General features: G+C 42.7%; 1 protein-coding gene across 4 annotated transcripts in view; it reads right to left on the bottom strand.

Annotated features, from left to right (window-relative positions):
- The window catches only part of nr6a1a (nuclear receptor subfamily 6, group A, member 1a), a 101,529-nt gene that overhangs the window by 54,323 nt on the left and 25,448 nt on the right, over positions 1–21,758 (bottom strand). For 3 of the 4 annotated variants that reach the window (XM_020599248.1, XM_020599250.1, XM_020599249.1), the window contains exon 3: positions 19,382–19,429. The exons of the other annotated variant lie outside the window; for it this stretch is intronic. In XM_020599248.1, the coding sequence (XP_020454904.1) occupies positions 19,382–19,429 (48 nt within the window). The remainder of the gene's footprint in view (positions 1–19,381; positions 19,430–21,758) is intronic. 4 annotated transcript variants of the gene reach the window in all.

Raw genomic sequence — 21,758 nt, 5'->3', positions numbered from 1 at the left:
ATATATATATACACACACACACACACACACACACACACAAATCCATACATTTATTTTGTTGGTTTTGTTTTAAGTTGGTAGTACACTTGTGAGTAAATGTAATAAATGGGAGTTTGGTCAGTCAAAACAGACAACATGAAGATGTTGGCTTTGTAGAGTTCTTAGTTCAAGAAAATGATCAGCAGATTAAGGGGGTTTTCACATTAGCCACAACTGTTTTGCACTATGCCTGAGCATGCTTGCTTTCACATTATGCATATGTACACAGTCCAATATAATAAGTGGCAGTGTGCACGTTCTTGGTTTGCAATCCACCAAGAAGAGGAAAGAAGAAGAAGCAAACACTTAAATCATCAACTGGGTGACATTGCCCAAGTCCGGTACTCTTGTGTTCACAGTGATCAAAATGAACCTGACTTTGGGGTCAAGTGTACTTGGATCTGGGCCCGGGTCTCTAATGTGAAACCACCCTAATTCTTCCTCTCATCTCCATCCCTGAGTGAGCCGACAGTCTATTTCAGACGGTGACATACTGTATTCGATAACTCCATATTGCCCAGTCACAGCAATTAAAACAATAAAGGCACAAAACTCTCAAGATGTTGTTTTTTTCTGAGCTGTGTCACCCAAACTCCGCCCAGAGTGACAGCCATTCAATACAGAAGCCTTCTACTTTCAATGGTCTGAGCTCAGACCAATCACAGCACCCCGTGCTCCCCCTCAGCTCCTATGCTTTCAGCCAATCACAGCATCCCTTGCTCCACACATGACTATGTGCTGCTGTCTATCAACTGCCTCATATATAGTGCACGCAAGAAAATGTGGAGCAGTTCAATAACTTGCGTCGTGGCCAGGCTTTTATGTGTGTGTGTGTGTGTGTGTGTGTGTGTGTGTGTGTGTGTGTGTGTGTATGGGGGGGCTACATGCATGTGGGAATGTGTGTGCTTTTTTTATCTATGTAGAGAAGGAGAGAAAGGGAGGGAGACCTAGAGAGAGAGAAAGAGAGGGAGAGATTTGTAAGGCACTTGCATTTGCAAACTACTGGCCGAGTTCCCACTAAAGACAGAGAGATCTGACTGAAAGACTGTCAGGAGTGTGTGTATGTGTGTCTGAGAGACAGACAGATAGACAGACAGACCGAGAGGAACCCGTTCGACCCATTTCAGCAGCAACTTTTCAGCCACATGAGGCTTCTCCCTGAATATGGAAGCTTTTCGCTGTCCGGTGATTTTGTTTTCCTACCATCTATTCATCACAGATTCACACTGATGAACTTTTGGCCACACTTTAGGTAAGTATTCGAACTGCTCGTCTTTTGTGGAGTGTTTTCATTTCCAGCTTCCCTAATTAAACACTTACTTTTCCACTTGTTCTAGTTTTGTTTTCTACCAGTACATGACTCCCTTAAAAAACTGCATTTAAAAGTAGTACATTTGTATAAATGTTAATGTCTAAAAATGAGTTTTTATTTTCTGATATAGCAGGCACAAAGACATTTGTATTTGCTCATGATGTGTGTGAGTGCTTGTGCTTGGTGCAGTTTGTCTAAAACTTTGTATATATGTGTGTGTGTGTGTGTGTGTGTGTGTGTGTGTGTGTGTGCGTGAAACCAGACAGAGGCTCTCTGTGTGGGAGAGTTTTGAAAAGGATGTAAGTGTGAGAGAAAGAGGGACAGAGAGATTGTGTGCTTTGGACAAAGTGTGCCAAGTGTGAAAACTGTATGTGTGCCCGTGTGTGTCTGTCTGTGTGTGGGGTTTTTTTTTTTCTAAAACTTGCTCTGTGGGAATGCGGACCGAGATAGTCAGCAGCAATGTTTGACTGGGAGGAACTGAGCCAGACAGTAGACAAAAGCGAGCAGGGCTGTCCAGACAGGGCAGGTCAGCCATTAGAGGCTGCAGCGAAGGGACAGGTCAGCCAGCTGCTGCTCCCCTCCTCGAGGGGAGGGGAGACCCCGCCTTTAGCGTTAGGGTGAGGGTTAAAGTTGCGGTCGGGGTTAGGGGTGACCATGTTTCACTTCATGACCACCTCTCAAAGTGCTCACCTTGCACCTCCCTCTTTCTCAGAAAGTCTAGCATGCTTTGTGGGAGGAAAAAATCAGGCAGCTGGACAAGCTAAAAATAATTCCCCTTGCATCATTTGAAAAGAATCTTTCAGCGGTGGTTTGCTTACAGTAGAAATTTTATCACAAGCCTTTTTCACAGCAGCGATGGTTCCACATCAAAAATATAAAAAGCTGATGTCGATGACTCGCTAGAGCTAACAAACATGGTGAAGGGAAGAAAACACAGTATGCGGTGGTTAACTACAGACAGTGCCAAAAGAGGAAGAATATGACAGTGTTAGGTATTTTTAGTCAGATAGAAACTGGATAGATACTTTATGTATTAGAAATGTTTAGTGGAGATAGGATGTCTAGTTAGACTGTTAAATGCTTAGGCATGATTATGAGTTTCTACAGGGTACATCTGGTCAAGGATAACTAGAGAGAAGAGTTGATGACTGTCAGCAGACAGGGTGTTTAATATTATTATTATGACGTGTAGAACTGTAGCCTTAGCCATAATATGTTCTTATGTTTAAGTCACGACATGTTACTAGAAGTCGTGTGAGAATGTTTTTAGCTACACACCACTTAACCAACAGACACACACACACACATTGATTTGCTTCATGTTTTGACTACTGCTATGACCAGCTGCAAAGCTGGCAACAGAGACGTCTCGGTTGACATTTCTGTGTAGTATGGGGCTAGCCCAACTGAAGGGATATAATGTATAGGCCTGGTGGGTTCAGGGTCTTTCATCTTACATCTGCCTGCGTGCAGTTTGGAGGTGCAAGATGCCTGAGCGTGTAATGTTAATTTTTGCCTGTGTTCATGGAATAGATCAGCACTGTTTTGTAGTTACTTGGACTGCCTCGTCTCTCAGAGCCAGTATGGTACTGACTCTGAGAGTACCGGGTACAACAACAGACACCACGTTTCACAGAGGTTGTTTTTCTCAATTCCCTTTTTTGTTAGTTTTTTCCACTAGCTCGCGTGAGGGTTGCTGGCTTTGTAATATATTTAGTGACAGGAAATGCTGGCTGTCCATTTATTTTTTGCCCTGGTCTGCTTTTGTCCAAAGCTCTTAATCCACCGCAAAAAGCTGAGTGTGAAAGGGAGTAGCAGCAACCAAGAAAAACAGTCTCCGATCACAGATGTACAACTACGGCTGCTGCTGCTGTAGCCCCCACCTTCAAGAACACACATTCACAGATAGCATAAAGGCATAAGACCAGGACAAATAAACAACGCACACATAAATAAGTCTGGATTAATATTGGAGCGCCGGTGACGGCAACAAAAAGATGTTTCAGGCTAGACACAGCTGCTATTTGACCTGGAAAAGACTAGCTCTGCTTTAGTTTACAAAATCAAAAAAAAAAGTCGAAGCTGTGGTCTGAAAAATATTAATAAAAACAAAGAAGCTTAGTATGTGTACGTGTAGCATATGTGAGGCTCTTAGACCAGACTGAATTCAGACTACAAGTCAATGAAATGCCTGTACGTGCCGAGTCTTGTTACCCCGATACACATCTCATCACCGGCAATCGCTGGCAACTCAAGTCATACACTGCATAACCCCAATCAGCAGAGCCTTTCAGTGAGGCTGTCACCAACACAGGCCACTCAACTATGCCCTTCAGTTTACATACAGCCACCAATACAGACTGATTTGTCTCCAAATGGAAAAAAAAAAACAAAAACAGCGAGTACAAATGTTGCTGATTATGAAATGAATACAGGCAGCCAACGTCCTCTGTTGAAAAAAATAACACTTGGTCTTTGTGGAGGTGAACCTGAGGTACATTATGTATTTGTCCTGAAAATGACGCCACAGCATTTTAGAAACCCTGGCAGTGTTGTGATATCCAGTGTGGTCTACTTGTTGATCAGCTATTATCGTCCGTTCTGACTTCAGAGAAGGAAGCGGTTGTGTAAGCAGCTCCTATGACCCATACAAAGGGCCAGCCTGGCTGGGCTTGAGCTGAGGTCTGGGTGGACTTTGGTCCTAGGCTGGGAGCTCTATAAGCCCCTCTACACCCCTTGCTCCCTCCCAGGCCTGTGTATACCTGGATTTGAATAGAAACCAGACAGTGATTACCCTCCCCTCTCCCCATCCCACCCCGTCACCACTCCTGCACGGGACAATGAGGGTTTGTTAGTGCTCAGCCCCAAGCCTGCTGGCACAAAGCATACAGCCTCCCAGTCCCAAGCCCTGTAGTGTAGCAAGCTAAAGCACAAGCAGGCAGGACACCAGCAGGGGGGCCTAGGGTGGGGACTGGATGGGGGCAGGGGAATGAGGGTAGTTTGCAGGGGTGGGATTAGCAGACAAGAGCACTGGGTTGGGGGATGGGGACCTGAAATGAACAGGAAATTACTGCCTTTGATGAGGCTGAGGCAGATTCGCACAGGCTGAACTCCTTGGGGCCTCTTGCCTGGCTGTAAAAAAACCTGTTTGAGCAGAAAATGTCAAAACACTTCAAGGTCCCCATGTGTCACTTCCCTCTGGCTACGATGGAGTTGTTAAGTCCATACACAGGTGCTAAGTAAACACTCGCAAAAGTTTGTGCTTTTTTTTTCTCCAACATTGCTGCTTGCTGCCCCCCCCCCGGGCGTGTTCCCTTAATGTTAGCCCCTGACCATGTCATGGGAATCCTATTAAGGTCTGCATCCATCTGACCCATTTTCACCAAGTGAAAAATCACAGCTCAGTCCGTGTAGCACAGCAGAGAAACCACAGGCCCTGGCATTCATACTTAACCTTCTGCATAAATGTAACAAAAGGGCATGAGAAATATTGTGAATAGACCGGTTGTTATATCAAAGAGGGCCAGAGATGAGTAGACAAATAGAAGTGTAAAATATAAATGCTTTCACTGAATTGTAATTGTCTTCGCTAAGTAAAAGAAAGAAACAGGACCCCGGTTTACCAACAAGATATTTGTGCGGTCTTTTAGCCATGTTTGATTCAAATAGCAGGAGGAGGGGGTGCTGTGCCAGTCTCTGGTTAACAAGGCTGTTCCCAGCTCCTTCACAATTAAATAATGAATCAGTGTCTACAAGAAAATTGCATTCTTTCCACCAAGACCCACTACACATTTGAAACTTTCACACATCTCACATAGAGAGCTCCCTGCTGTGTGTGTCTCTGCGTTCCTGAGCATGAGGCGAGATGGTAATGTGTGTTCAGTGAATATCAGGGTCGATTAGAGAGTCTCGTCTGGTTGGACTACAGCAGATTAGACAGGCGAAGCAGACACAGGCCGCGGGCTGGTCATCTGGCGCTCTGACCCACATTGCCCCGATGTGCGTGTCACTTCCCATTACACTGACAATTGGACGCCACATCAGCTGAGTGCGTGGTGATCTGTGTACCCTCCCCACAGGCGAGGCCTCGCTCCCCGTAACCTCATGCAGTTATACGTCAACCTTGGCCACCCCACCGCCTGGCTACAGGAAGTGTTGGATGAGTCACAGTGAGACACTGCCATCACAGTTTTTGGCCCCAACTGCGCGGGCGGCAGATTTGGCACGCTAGCAGAATGTTGACCTTGAGGCTAATATACTAATATGTAAGCTTTAGGATGTCAAGTCAAGTAAGTAAAAACTTGTGACAGAGCATCTTCTGTGCTTTCTTTTTATCCCAAAGCAGCATGTAACTAAATTAATATCAGCAGTTTCAGTGTTCATGATGGACAGATTGCAGTTCCCAACATTCTTCTTTAATTACATCTTGATCTCCACGTCCCTGCCCTGTATAAGGGATCCTGAATTGGAGATTAAACTTTTGTTGAAAGTGAACATTTTCAAAATGAAATACTGTATTTGATCTCTCCCTCCAACATTTCAACAAGTACTTGGACCAAAAATAAAATGCATGCAGACAGCTTGTCACTGGTGCGCCTGTACATGGATACTTCTATACATAAAGCCTAAGAGGTCTGGGTGGTGGTTCTGCAGCTGGCTGACAGAGACAGGTCTGTTTGCAGGCTGCCTGAAAGATAATTGGCAGCTATGGAGTGAAAAGCGGGCTCAGCAACAGATAAGGGCCGTGTGGAAAGCTCCATAATCAGCATGGATTAGCAAATGATAAATCATGGGTTCACAGAAGTATGCTGTCACTGCTGAATGAGCCAGAGAGAGAGGAGGGAGAGAGCGGAAGAGGACAGATATGGAAAGAGCAGGATAGAGAGCATTTGAGAGGGAGAGAAGAGAGTGAATAGTGGGGAAGATGTGGATGTTTCTGCTGTAATTTAAAAAGAAAAACACAGTAATACCATCGAGCAGGTCAGCAGGAGAGGCAGGCTAAGAGGGGGAAATGAAAAGTGAGGAGAAATTAAAAGCTCTGCCAACGCTCCAGCTAATACAATCTTCTGCCTGTCAGATTACCTTCTTTAATCCAGAAAGGTTTAATGCCTCTTAGAAATCTGAAAGGAGACATGAATTCAGCAGAGATTTTCTTCTGCTAGAGAGGAGGAAGGTGGTGGGGAGGAGGCTTAAGTCTCCGAGCAACTCTCCAAAGCACTGGTCTCAAGAACTCTGCTGCACCATAGTCAAACTGCTATGCAGAGGATCAGTCAATTCAAAACGCCGCAGTGTTCAACTCAAACATCCCCGATACCGCAGTGTTCGCCTATAGTTGACAATTGTACATTTATGCGTTTCTAAAAATATCCTACATTAGCGGCATGCGTCTTATCCACAGGGGAGTGAACAGCTGTCTTACAAAAATACAGCAGGGCAAAAAGATGATCTTAACTTTGGCTTAGGCAGAACTGATCACGTCACCAGAGCACAAAGTATGGCACAGTGCTGTAAGAACACAGTCTCCGTGTTGGGGTGACGCGGCGACACATTCCCTTACTGGCATGGACCAGGAAGCTTTGTAACGTTTGTGGTTCAAAATAAAAAAAAAAAGGGGGTAATGTGACTGTACAGACATACAGTGGCTCCATAAAAACCATCAGGAAGGATAATGGCCATGATTAATCTAGTAGTTGTAGCAAGGTACTAACAATGCCAGTATTAGGGACTGTGATTTTAGCTGGAGTTAAACATGGATGACAGTGTGGTATAGAAAGATGCTATGTTTGACCACAAAATGAGACTTTGCATATCAGTGTCTTTTGTGTGTATGTTTGCTGCACCACAATGGTGTGGCCATATTCTCTCCTGCTGTTTTATTGTTTTTGCTTTTGCCAAACACATCAGCAGCATTATTTAGATTGACTAAAGATGCTGCCTGTGCCCTAAGGTGGCACAGGCAGAGGAACCAAGGTTGATCAGTGTCCAGGTCATTCCCTTCATGGCTCATCCTGCTGGCTCCCACTGATAATGGCAATGTGAAATCAGAATTGCCGCCTGTGATTTTCACTCCTTTACCTCTCTCTTCTCTCCGCTATTGCTAAATCTCTCAGTGTGAAACTTTCGCTCTGCAAGATGATGATCATGGTGATGACCTGGTTCCCTGCTCTCTGTTGTTTACTACTGCATTCTGGGATGCAGCCAGTTTGCCGAGCAGATGAAAATGCTGATCCCGCGCTCGCCAACACTCCTGCCACTGCACTGCGTCGACTCAACAGATTAAAAATGTGGATTAAGTGTCATAGGTGAACATTGTGTAACTTTTGTTTGGGGTTTCTTGTATTTGGCAAGCTACTTCTGCTGTGCTTTAATGACTTAATTAAGCCGCTGAGATTCGAACAGACTGAGCTCCCGAATAACAAAATATGATAGCTGGATCGAGGATTTTGGGTGTGAGCTTTGACAGTGCCAGTGTTCAAAAGGGGCTGTGAGTTGGACCTGGGGATAGTCTGTTGAAAGATAAAAAGTGGCAGCAGGCTCCAGAGAAATGTCATGGTTAAAACCGAGAAGACAGCCACAAAGGGCTCTGTCATCCCGCTTTGTTAGAGAACCTCAAAACTGCTGCAAGACGAGACCAGGATACATATTTATCAGCCTCGGCGCTCATGACTGAAATGATCCGACAAACGCTTTGGAGAAGAGAGAACAGTGTCACATACAGTGCAGCTCTGTCAGACATGCTGCGAGAGTGGATAAGTCAAGAGCTAGACTGACATGACGTGATCAAGTGCATCAACACTGGGTTCAAAGGTGCATCGCACAGAGAAACAACAGAGAGAAAAACAGGGCAGACAGACAAGCATGTCAGTCAGCGGTGAAATGGGTGAGATATTAGCTGATGCAAGGAGGAACTGAGGAGAAGATGGAGGGAAAAGGTAAGTCACCAGCAAGGAGGGCGGTATGTTAGAGAAAACCGTACGTCACTGTCAAAAGAGCCTCACGGGCTAATGCTGATAAAGAAGATTGCAGCAGAGATGGGCACTGGTTCAGCCACAGTTAAGGCTGCAAATGAAACCCCTGGAGCTTTGGCAGGATCATTCATGGCACGTGGAGGCAGGGTGTTTCTGGAGAGGCTTGGCGCTTTGCCTGAAGGAGTCCCTGTGCTGGAGCAGGGCTGGCCCGGGCACTGCTGTCTGTACTCTGGTTCAGTCAGTATGGCTTTTCACTGGTTACAAATCATTTTATGCATTTCAAGATCCAAGAAATACACCAAGGCTTGTCAAACCATGAAATTTTCTGTAAATATTATTCAGCCGATTAGGGTTTGTGTGCTACAGCTGAAGGTATCTGGAGCTGTTTTTTTGCTGATAAGGATAATCCAGCACTGTAAGACCTATACTATCAACACTGCAACCCCATTTAGAATCCAGCAACCTTTGTCACATCATCTCCTACTTCCCCAACCATGATTCCTGTTTTAAATATTTTCTCTGTCAAATAGACAAAAACATGCCACAAAGAATTATGAAAACCTTACAACTGGATGTTTTCCTTCTGTAAAACTGAACGTGCAGACCTACAATGATCATCATAAGTGCTAAGACTAATATTAATATTAACATAATAGAACCTGTTCATTTGTACCACAACTGCATAAAACACTATTAAAATCCTTCACTAGAATCTAAACAGTTTAAAGGCTGCTAATATACAGCTACAGCAGCTGTGATCAATTCTAAATATGTACAATAGGCAATCAAATTACATTATACTTTACTTTATGTATCATATTTGGTGAATATTACTGCTATTCCATTATTGGTCTCTTATGCTTACCTAACCCTAATGTATTTATTGACTTTTCCACATTTTATCACCAGTGTCATAGCTCAGGCCATTTCACTGCATATGTGAAAACAAACACAGCTGTGTGACAGCTAAAAATAATCTTGCACAACCCCGCTGCACCACTAGATCTCATTATAAACTTCTTAATTTGAGCAGATATTAAAATGTCCAATCTGACTTAGGAGCCTATTTTGTGACTGACACAGCAATTAAGTGATATTTGTTGAATTTGACTGAGTTTGCCCACGAAGAGGATCAATTAAATTGCGAGTGATTTTAGCGATTTAATCTCCTCATGCACTTCCATTAGGAGATGTCTCAGAGTCCCAGCTGACTGTACAATAATAATTGTCAAGAGGCAGGATGGGAAAGTGTGTGAGGGCACTTGAGCTATGCTGGGGGGTGTCAGGTTAACTGTGGTACATTTATGTGAGTGAAGCATTTGTACTGTCACAGGAAATAGACAGATATTTTGAGTGTCTAGTGGCAGGAACGGGCGCTATGTATTTCCTTATCATATCTTGTCTCTCCTTGCCTATCTCGTCACGGCCTTTGATTATCTGTTAAATGAAAAGTGAAACCAGTTGGCCCACCACAGGAAACAGTAGGTGGTTTTATACTGTAACAGTCCAGTGGAATGTCAGGCTGTGGAGGGTGGAGGGCGTTTGGAAGGGTGGATATTTTCACCTTCCAACTCAGGGCCTCCCAGATCAGTTCCTGGCTAAGATTTTCCAGATTTTAACAGAAGCTTAACAAAATCTACAGTAGCTGCTCACAGACAGGAACAGTACTGTATGCACAGTACAACACTGACTTCTTGTTTCTGATTACTCTGTATGTGAGGAGCTCCTTTTTTTGGTTATGTCTAATTGTATCCCTGACCTCAAGTTCACTTTTTTCACACAAGCAGTGGATTAAATGCTGTCACCAATCCATGCATCGTTAACACAAATAATATACACTATGGGACACTGAGCTTGGCTGAATTTTGTGCATGCATGTTATGTTGGCCTGGTTTCAAAGAGCAAGGAGTCCTATCTGCTGACCAGCCAGCTATGAAGGCAACATGACAAAGAGTACACTGTGTGCTCCTCATTGTCCAACCCCTGGAATGTGCTGACGACGCAGGGTTCACACTGGTTCAGTCACAATACTACACTCTTCACTCTGGCCTTGTCAGGCTCTCATGCTTGACCAGCTATTTTTACATGCCATACTTTAAAAGTTTGTCAGTTATGCAAAGTTTCTGGGGAGCGCACCAGCAGCAGTATTATCAAGAACCCTGATGCGGAAGTACAACCACGCCTCAACCCGATGAATAAGTCAGCATGCGTACGGCGAGTTAACACACATTTCCCCTAAGTTCTCCCAAGTGCAGGGAGAGCGGAAGTCAAGTAAGATGAAAAAAAAAATTGCAGGGGAGCAAAAGAGAGGGGGAGATATCTGAGAATGAAAAAAGCCTCTGTGTGTCTCAGGCATGCAGCCAAACAGGGCAATTGCCAAGGAGGAAAGCCATTGAAGCCCGAGCCAGAGAGACTGAAAAAACTATTACTTCCCACCTTGTCTGTGAGTGGAAACACAGACAGAAATTAGGAAATTGTGGGCGAATATATTCTTTGTAAGGCTTTTAATAGAGAAAAAAAGGTGTGGGGAAAAGAACGATATCTGGCCGTGGCTCGTTGAAGTAAAGAAATGTTATCCAAAAAATAGCTTTTACAAATTAGGTAAAAATAATTTAAGGCAAATTCATCTTATGAGCTTTTAGCTTTTGTTTAGAGATAAGCAGCAGATGGGAATTGTGTGGAAATGTTGAAAATAATTCATGGAACACATGACACTGAAAGAAATTTTAGTATTACATTAATGACATCTTCCTCCATGGTCAGTGAGCTGGTTCAAGACAGAAGAAAGCGATTTGTGCCTCTGTCTTCCCAAAGTCAAGAGAGTGTGGCTTCTTTACAAGTCTGTGGTGTGTAAAGAACAAAAAATCTGCAGGTCCTGTGCTCTCATTTTCCATCCAATTGGCCTAAGAGAACACGAATCCTGTAGCAATACAACATATCTCTTTACAATGACTTGCATCATAAATTCACTACCTCCCTAGCAAGTTTCAGTACCTCTTCCAATCAGAACCGCAACCTACATAAAATGCCAAAATTCAACATGAAAAGAGGATGCAGAACAAACAAAGTACAGTGTTCCAAATCTCTTCTTTTGTGTTGAGGTAAGCAGGCAAAGCAGGAGAGAAAGACAGAAAAGGGGAGACAGACAGACAGAAAGCGCATTAATAAAACATGACTGCATGATTTTCCAACCTCAAAGAGGCGAACACAGGAAGGCGCACTCCCAGAGCAGTAGCTGAGGTTCAATGCTGGGTAAAGGGAACAGTAATCTCTAACAAGCTCAGCACTGCAGTGCACTAGTTGAAGCTGTGGGGCACAGCAGTGTTCTCTGATCACACTTGTACCAATTCTCCTCCTTCCACAAGTCAGACTGATGCTGTCTTCTCTGCTTTTATTTGTGCTATGTCTGATTGCATTTTTCTTTTTGCTGCAGGGTGAAGGTGAGAGAAGCGCCGGCTCAGCAGAGACAGGTGAGAGTTTTGTTAGCAGTTCTGCAGAAGGTGAGGATGGTGACAACAACGATGGCGTTCACCACGTCTGCAGAGCTATTTAAGGAATCCCAAACCTTTGCATCCCCACCTCTCCTCGCTCCTGCTGGCTTGTCATCAGCATCACTTGAACCTCCATGGCTTCATGGGTGTAACACATCCTCGCATACAGGCCGAGAGAAACACGGAAACATCCACACACACAGACAGGATTGCAATATTCACTGCCCTCAACTATATCTAGCTTTGTGTTTCTTGAGAATGATTAGCATAAGTAAGTTAGCATTTTCCACTGTTTTAGCCATCTGTTGACAACATATAAAACACTGAGCAGTTTGACAGCATTGCAGACTTCCAAAAAATCTAAATACAAGTTGTTATGGTTTAGTCCCCCTCACCAGGAGGGTGAGGGAGAACTGGGGTTAGACTCAAGATGGCTGACCCAGGTGCTAGTACAAAAAAGGAGGTTTAATGGAATAAAAACAACATGACATAATACATACAAGGGAAGGGCAGTGATGACTAAGGAGACCAGGACGGTAAACACACAAACTAACGACAGGAACTAGGATAGCAGGAGGATGAGAACTGACAGATGAACAAAAAGAACCAACGTAAACAATGCAATCCACAGCACAGAGACTGTCAGCGTGGAAGACAAAGCACGTATTTCAGTATTGCTAACCGCATAATTAGCGTGATAAGGTCAAGCCAAAACGCACAGAAACTGTAGGCGTAGCATCTTACACACGTCTAAAAATATGCGGGTCAAACACAACATTTGTAACTTGCATAGGGTAAGTATTGTCCATTACATGTCACAATGCTCCGACGACGGGGCGTCTGCCAGAGGTATAAATAAGGAAGCCAACAAATCACCGGAATACGCCTCAGGTGTGCGCACCGACCCACGAGTAACTAATTACCCGATGCGACACAGCTGAGGTGTCCATCCCGCAAAAAAGGGAGAGCAGGAGAGGAAAAAAGAAAGAGAGGCAGGTCGTGTCGAGTGGACCTGACACAAGTATATGTTTAGATTTGAATTGCAGACATTTTAAATATGTGGTTTGGATGGAAACCAGAAAGCAACGGACAGGAAAGTGGTTCTTTGATTTTCCATTCGTCTCATCAAGCATTGGTAACAAAGAGATGTTGAAGAAAAATGAAAATAAACTAGGTAGCTTAAGTTCTGTTACTCATATGTTGATTTTCTCTAGCAGGCCTTGATCAAACAGACCAGTGGTGAGGCACACAGCCCTTCCTGGTGCCCACAGTGAACATTCAACGCTGTCGGTGAGTTTGAGCTCTAACTAAAACCATCGACCGTTGATTGTACCCTGAGGGATGCCACAGTCTGGTGACCATGCATTGCAAAACATTTCGGTTCTGCTCTTATTCAGAGCAAAAAGCAGACCCACAGCCTGTGAACGGACTCTGGATCACATCTGCACCGGACCACCCGTCATCAGACACCAGATCAGCTGTGACGCAGGCGGTGCTCACTCTTAAGGCCGCAATAAACATTCATTGCTGTCGGTGGGTTTACATAAGAATAACTCACTGATCAATGAATGCAGACTGCGGTTCCAACACCTCTGTAACCAACCAGCCATGAGAACCAACAAGAGCAACTGAGGCGTAGCAAAGGATTCGATACAACATGCCACTGGTATTGTGGGATGTGAAGGTATCTGTTTTATATGTAGGCCTTGTAAATACAAGCATGTTGTATGCAGAGTACTGGTGCTTCAGATAGTTAGCACTTGCCTTAGTTCCAACATTTACAGTTACTGCTCAGTTCACCCAGTTACAGAATAACATTTTCTCATATAACTCTGTCATCTATACGTACAGAAAGCTTTTTTGTATTTGTTCAGGTTTTGAGATATTCGGCTCTGCAGTGTCCACTACAATGGTGAATGAAATATATGCAGAAAAATACAACTTAGTTTATAGTGTATTTGATAACCCAATGAACATACTGGTATGAGAACTTCTGCAGCAGGAGGTTTAGCCAATGGGAACAAGTTTATGGTGAGGTCTACCAATTATCCAGAGCAATAATGACACATGTTTCGGGAATGTTTTTAATGTCAACGTTTATTGCTGTGAGCACCACAAACCCAACTGAAACATCTCCATATATGTGAGGGGGCAGAAATCTCACAGTCTGATATCTCAAAGTCTGGACCAAACCTATTTGTATGGCTAAATAACACTAGTGGTAAGTGAGAAAATAGCACATTTTGTATTTTGGGTGAATTTCCTTGGAGCAGCATATCGCCACATCAAGGAGCATCACAAAATGCCTCTCGACTTTGTGCTTTTTCTTTTGTATGGCATTTCCTGCTCTCTGAATGGCTGAGCTTTACTTCCATTTACATTCATCACCCAGGGCAAAAAACAGGAGCATTTGGTTGTGTGTAACTGTGTGTCCATATAAAATGCTGGCATAGCGTTTTATGTGTTTGAATGCGTTTTTCCAAATTCCATTTTCAGCCCATTACAGCGTGCGGCTGGTAATCAGCCACAGTCAATACTGTACCTGTTTTCATTTTTAATAAAGGTTTTATCAGTTGTGGTAGTGCAGCTGCTCTGTATTACCTCACAGCAAAACAATCTTTGACCAACACCCAGACATGATGTTCACTGTAATGAATTATCTAACCCGCCTTGTTTCAAAGCCCTTGATTTTTTAACTCTGTAAATTTTAATAGAAACCAATTAGCTACTGGTATTAACATGGTCCTACTATTTTCAGAAATAAATCTATAACATTGTTTCACTTAACAGAAGAGACCAAAGTTCATAGGTTAAGTATAGCAGCATAGGGAACACTATAAAAAGAGTAAGATTTTTATTTTTAATTCACACTATAAAGCTGAAGCTGAATCTGTCCAGACGTTCAATGCCAGCTTTCCCTAAATGACAGATTTTGATCATTGGAACATTTTAGATTTAAAAAAAAAGTGGTGAGGTTTAATATCAAGGAATAAATGTAACATAGATTAGGAAATAAAAACAACAGGGGATTCAGCACATTGCCTGAAGCAGTTTTCCCACCATGACCCAGATGTTAAATTCCATGACTTTTTCTCCAATTTTCCATTACTGGGTATAGCTGTTTCTGTGACCTTAAAAATTGTATTTTGTTCTTGTTTATCAATGTTGTCTGCCTTCCACTACCCTTGGCCTGAAAATTATCAACTCGAACAAATGTGTGGAAAACCCTGTTAGTTATGATCCATCTATATTCCCATATCTCCTAACGTAAGAATTACCAAACTTAGCATGCCTAAAGCATCTCTCCAAACTCCAAGATATTCCAAAAACTCCAAGGACAGAGGAACAGGTGTGAGGGTTGAACACAGGACTTTTGTTATGACAATAGAGTTACCCAGCAGTACTGTAACTAAAATGCAGTGTTGAGAAAAGTACTTTGAAAGCACAGCTTTGCAAGCTGCCAACTATTTCGTCCTGGAAGAAGTTGAACTACAACAAAGCTACAAAAGGGAGAAATCTAGTTTTGGTTAACTAAAGCTTAGACAAACTCCTTTGTAACAAAGGACGACCAAACAGACAAAGTACATGTGATACCAAATATAACACAAAAGAATAACATGCCAGCATGAGACCTAAACCTGTCCTCAATAAAACAATCCTGCCTGGTCTGAAACAATGGGCCTGTTGTCTTGTCAGTTTTTGTCACACTTTTACAACCTTAGCAACGTTACCTCAATTCAAATCAATCCAGTCAAATACATACATACTTTTTTGAAAGTGAACCAATCTTGCCCACAATTCTTGGAAAGTAATCAACCTTGTAACCCCATTTAAGTATGTAATTGGCAGAGATATAGACATATGGAAATGATCTTGCAGTAGTTGACCCACAAGGTTATGTTGTCATGCCGCAAAACCTCAAACATATTGACATTTTCCAGCCAGAGCAGACCCAAAACACTTTATTTACAGTGGAAAAGTGTCAAAGGGGATAATAAGCAGCAGCCCAGGTCACTTCTAGTCTTTCATCTGTCTCTTTATAAAGACTAAATTAACACTATTTCTCCACAGCTGCATATCATGCTGTTCACAAAAAAGATAGAGATCAATGTTAAGGAAATGTGTTTAATGCAACTAATAGTTACTGTGCATGTAGATGGGTGAGAAATTAAAGGAAAAACTAACAAAGTGACCAACATAAAGTTTGTAGTAAAGCGACTCTAGGGTCTCGTCAGTGCTCCCCTGTTGGAGGGAGGAATCATCCATCTTCCAAAGCAGACTGACTGATGCTTTTCTTTGTCAGACATGAGAATATACTTAATATCTTTAAATTTGTTAGCTGGACAAAACAGGACATTTCAAAATGGACATTTTTCCCAATGTTTGACATTCTGTGAATAAAAAAATAAATGAAATAAGAAAATAATTGGCACATTAATCAGTGACCCCTGCATTTTCTCTCCACTCATTTATTCAGGATTCTCCTGTAATTTGTCACCCATCTGTGTATAATGTAAAATCATTGCTTTGATAGCATCTTGATTGATTTAAAGGCAAATTACTGGAAAGTGCATATTTCTCTACTGTGAGCTATAAAACAAATTATACCTAATGTGGAAACCAAAAATTGAAAGCATTCATTTAAATGGCCTTTTTATTAAAATAAGCTTTCACAGTGAAAACCTCAAACAACTTAGAATTCTAGAAAATGGTGCTTCTTAAGGTCTGCTGCATTTTAAAGCTCAGGGAAGCTGCAGTACATAATTGACTTTAAATAAGAGATAAGGCTACAAATAAATAAGTGAATGACTCAATGAAATGTTGGCACTTGCTGCAGCTTTGGGAAAAGCAGCAGGTCTGAATGCAGTGGATGGATACTCTGCTATATACTATTATATCGGGGCTATACAAAAATCTGCTTGTTTATCCCTGTGGAGTTGGGATTTGTCATCACACACAGGGAAGTTATAGGCAGTGACACTGGGAACAGCGTGACCCACTTCTCTCTGACCTGAAAACACTCCGCAGGCTGACCCCGAGTCTAATGCCAACACAAGTCGCATCAAGCGAGAAAAAGGCGACAGTGAATCAAAATCTAGGCTAATCATGAATTATTAAAGGCCAAAATGAAAAGAGGTCAGCAGCAGCTGACACACTCTGCAGCATGTCATGTTCAGAGTGCAAAAGGCTGGGACACCCATGGCTGAAGAAAAGACAAATCAAGAGGAAAAAACTGGTTAATGGCCTTTCATTCTTTATCTGCTTATCTATACATTTCAGCCAAACACAACCCTTAGGCCAACAGTCACCAAATCCACTTAAAAGAAAAAGAAACAAAGGAATTCTGAAGCAGCATCAAGTGTTTGACTCCTTTGCTCTGTAGCTCTGGAGGAAAATGAAAACCTGGTGATCTTGAATGACTTTTGGACACAGGCACATAAAGTAAGCCCAGTTATGTGAGGACAAAGGAAAGGCATGTGCTGGGCTCCAGCCAAGTAGTTCCATATGGCTGTTGAGTTCACTGGGTCCAGGTGGCACGTGGGAGCGTACATTACATGGAGGTCTGTTATGGATCTACTGCCCCCTCATGGCCTGGTGCATGTAATGCTGCAGGAGGCCTGGATGGATGTTCTTGGATAAGGTCGGTTTCATAACCAGTGAGACATTTAATCACCAAATCATTTTTGAATTCTTTTACCTAAACAACATCATCCACACTGATCTAGTTGGGCCAGTTATCAAGTTAGACATGGAACGCAAAAACTTTAGCATATATATATAGACTTTAACCTAGTTTTGAATGCCTGCTGTGTACATTTACAAAAAGATAATGGTTAGAGAGTATTGGACTGAAATGGAAATAGCACATACAGTGAAACCAGTCACGGGCAAAGTTGAGGAGAGAAAGTCCTGTCCCCAGCTGGTAATGATTAACCACGAAACAGAAGGAGTCACCAAACAGCCCTGACGGTCCACTCTTCCATCATTGGCTAGCTGTGTAGTGGAGGGGGCAGGGGTCAGGGATCAACAGAGTGAGGTCAGCACAGAGGTGACCGGAGGAGGGGCCATGGAGGAAATCGTGTCCCAATACAGGTAGCAAAACAGATTTTAATATTAACAATAGGATTTTAATTTTGCTCTAAAAGACTTTATTTACAATTTGATTTTTTTTAGGACAGATGCAAAGGCAAGCCTGCACAATTAAGGATGAGCTTTTAAAAAGATAAATAATTGATCCAAATGGATGACTCATGCATGTCAATACCACCCCAAAGAGTGCCCAGAACGCTGCACTCTCATAGGTTTATAACCAAGTGAACCACAAATCAATCCCCAGTGAGTTCATGGAGATGGCACTGCAAGGTGCAAGATTCTGACAAAAAATCTAAACATTTCATTTGAAATATCTGAGCTGACATTTGGACTTCACCTACAAGCCTAGTGTCGAAAACAGCTGTTGCTAACTCAGCTATTTGGCCTCTGACCTGAGGTTTTTTGGTCACTGAATAGGGCTCTCTCAATTCCCACCCCTGTCAGAGCATTTGCAAGCCTGAGGAGCCCTTCCTCAGCCCCCTTGACCCCAGCATCACCCTTGCCCAGTGAGTACACCACAGCATTCTGGGAGAAAAATAGGGTCGAGAGAGAGAGAGTGTGGCCACGGCCACGAACCCACCTCGTCAATTTTACAACCCAATCAGGATCAGCCTCATAAATCCACGCCTCCTCCTGCACCACACAATAATGCCAGCCATTCACTGTTTCCACAGGTTTAAGAGTTCCTCTCGAGCTTCGTTCTACTTCTTAGCGACCACCCTCCCTCCTTTCTCCTGTCGCAGGTTTACAGAGGGAGCGATGAGAAAGCCCAGGCCGGAGGAGAACTGCACACTATCAGGTCAGAGCAGAGTCACGGCGAGGTCAGCGGTTTCTGAACTGTGTCCAACCTCTGACCTCTTCGCGGTGCCACCTGGTGCTGTTATAGCAGCCAGAGGAGGCCTGAGTGAACTTCGCCTGAACCTGGACCTTAACATTGGACCATTGCCTCACCCCTGGCCCCTTTGCTCCCAGCTTCCCCTGGGCCAGAGGTGACACATCTATGCCAGTTTTACATCTCACATGTTAGGTATCTGTGTGTCATCCACTGTGCGGAGACACTTACAATGATGGCACGACAATTCGGTATTTACAACCAACATGTATCTGCACAGACTGGTTTTTTAACTAGAGCAAAAAAAAATATTTCTTCCAGTCATAGCTGTAACATTTCACTTTCACCTGCTTCTGAAATTTCACACCATCTCACCCAGTTGCAAGCTGAATATGCTGGGGGCCAGTGCTTACGAAAGAAGCTGCTCCATTATTACTGAGCGTATCCTTCCCTCTTGTGGATTTGACTGGAAATTACAAGTCATTCAAAATATTACCACCCCCTACTTAACCACTAGATGGAGATCTTTATTTTGTGATTTTATTCAGTGTCATGAACTAAATATGACCCAAAGGAACATCAACAAAAGATGTTTGTGTTTCGTGAGTCCTGTACATTCTGACAAAATAATTGTTTGTGAACTCACCCATGCGGTCGTTCTGTTCAGACTCCAATGGATGATCGTTGTACAAGCCTGAGGCAAAAAATGCACACAGAGTAGGGTCATCTATTATATGTTGGTCACAAACAGAGAGAGAGGTTAATACCTTGATACAATTATGATTTACTGGACAGTTTCCAATTGCTCCACAACACCCTGTATATTAGATAAGCACAGAGCGGCACTGCAACCAAAAAGAATTGGATTTCCTTTTATTTAAAAGGCTAAATGTACATGCTTGTGTTATAGCAAGATTGTCAGGGAACAATGCAGCAGCATGATTACACCAGAGGGGGAATAGAGGAAAATGTATTACCCCACCACTTACACTAAAACACAAAAGGTGCAAGTGACAAAACATTTACCCACATCTACTTTTTTTAAGTAAAAAAAGACTGACTATCTTGTTTAAGCTTCTTAAACCAAACATGATATTTGATGTCACCTTGAGCCCCAATTGTGAGGGGCCTTTTCAACCATTTTCTGTTATCAAGGAGATAATTGATTGTGAAAAAGAAAAGCTGCAGCCCTACATCTGATACCTGCCAGGCTTTGTGCAGACAACCTATGAACAAAAACATCTGTCAGAAGCCTTAGCTTTAATCAAGCCACTTATTGTACATTTTTTCAACTCTTGGGGATCTTTGAGTGTGAAACACCCCACCACCACTGGTAACCTACAGTCATTACAAAGAAATCTAACATGTCAGTGCTGGTGGTTCATACATGAATTTACTCTCCTTCTGACCAAAGTAGAAACAGAAACTGATAGGAAAAAAACCAGATAATTTGCCTGCTAACTCTAATATACCAGACAGAAGCTGACTTACTAAGAAGCACATTAATGCTTCATGTGCTATAGTTTTGTTTGTTTTTTACCATTTTAAATATTTCATATGATACTTGTCTGTTATGGCCTCAGGAGTGAATGTAATTTATCTCCCTTGTTAAACACATGGAGCAAAGCAGAGAACTCCCACTGAGAGCAACACATCACATCTGTTATCTGGAGACAAATGATCGCCCTGTCAGCCTGAGAGAGCAGCAGCTACCACTGATTAGACACTTCAGTCAATATTCAAACTTGGTATCAGCGGTGATATAAGGTTAAACCTGTGCTTAGAGCTGTGTTAATGTTGCCCGTTAATGACTCAGACAAAGAGATGGGAAACCAAAGACAGAGGGCAGGTTGTGTAAAGTATGAAGCACACTGAGAGGTTTACACAGGGTTTATCTATAGACATAGTGCACCTCCACCACAGGTAGCACAAATATAATGGGGGTTAAGGTGCTCCTTCAACTTCAAGTAGTCCAGACAGCAATTTAAAATTTTAAGCCAAATTTTATTCCCCTGACGGTGTGGCTTTTGGAAACTTCCATCTTTCCTCTAACTTTTCATGTCTGTCAAAAGATAAAAAAATGAAAAAACAAATGCCAATGTAGTACAGTGGCAAGAAAAAGTCATTACTTGGTCTTAAAAGTCAAAACATAATGTGCTTATGCTGAAAACATACAAACATTTCTAATCTTCCATGACTGTGTCACCTCTCAGTAACCCACTTTAATACCTAATAAAGGTAAAAAAAAAAAAAAAAAAATGAAGTAAAAATGTGTCTATGGACCAGCCCTGCACAATGTTGAGGTCTAAATAGACCAGTCTTCCTCACTCCTATAGGATGTCTAGTGTGAGTGGCTCTCAGGGCTCATTCCACTCTACCACGCCATAAGGCAGATTTAGCTGCATCACCTGACTCCTACTGAGCATCAGCTGGTGGACAGCCACCCCCGGAGCCTTCATTTGGCCAGCACTTCAAATAATCTGTAAGATACCTGGATAAACTTGGAAATTCATTTTCCCTTCGATGATACAGCTGTCCAGGACCAGATGCAGCAAACCAACTCTAAAATCACAATACTCCCTCCACTGTAATTTGCTGTTAGGAGGATGTGTTCATCTCAGTATACAGTGCCTTTTCCACACCATATCTAGTGCTGTGAGTTCTTCTCAAACAAGTCAGGCTTCATCACTCCACAAAACATTTTGTGTAGTGGAGTCACAATGTTCCTTGGCAACCTACAAGCACAGTGATGTTATTAACTATAGAGCCCGCTGCCGCTTCTTGGTAAGAGGACAACATGCACTATGATTTGTGTATGATAGACTAATGAACAAATAACTTAACCAGCTCCAAGGATTCATTTCAGTTTTACCTGTAACTGTTACTCTGGGCTTGTGTTTTTACCTCACTGATCAGTCTGTGTTGTGTCTTCTAGGGAGAGTAGCCACAGAACTAACTCATCTTTATTTATAGACAGTTTGTCAGACTGTGGACTGAGATTCTCAAATCCTTGGGATGACTTT

The sequence above is a fragment of the Monopterus albus genome, unplaced genomic scaffold (genome assembly GCF_001952655.1).
Source record: "Monopterus albus unplaced genomic scaffold, M_albus_1.0 scaffold40.1, whole genome shotgun sequence".
Classification (NCBI taxonomy): domain Eukaryota; kingdom Metazoa; phylum Chordata; class Actinopteri; order Synbranchiformes; family Synbranchidae; genus Monopterus; species Monopterus albus.
Note: the sequence above shows the minus strand (reverse complement) of the source record. Positions and strands in the feature narration are given on the sequence as shown.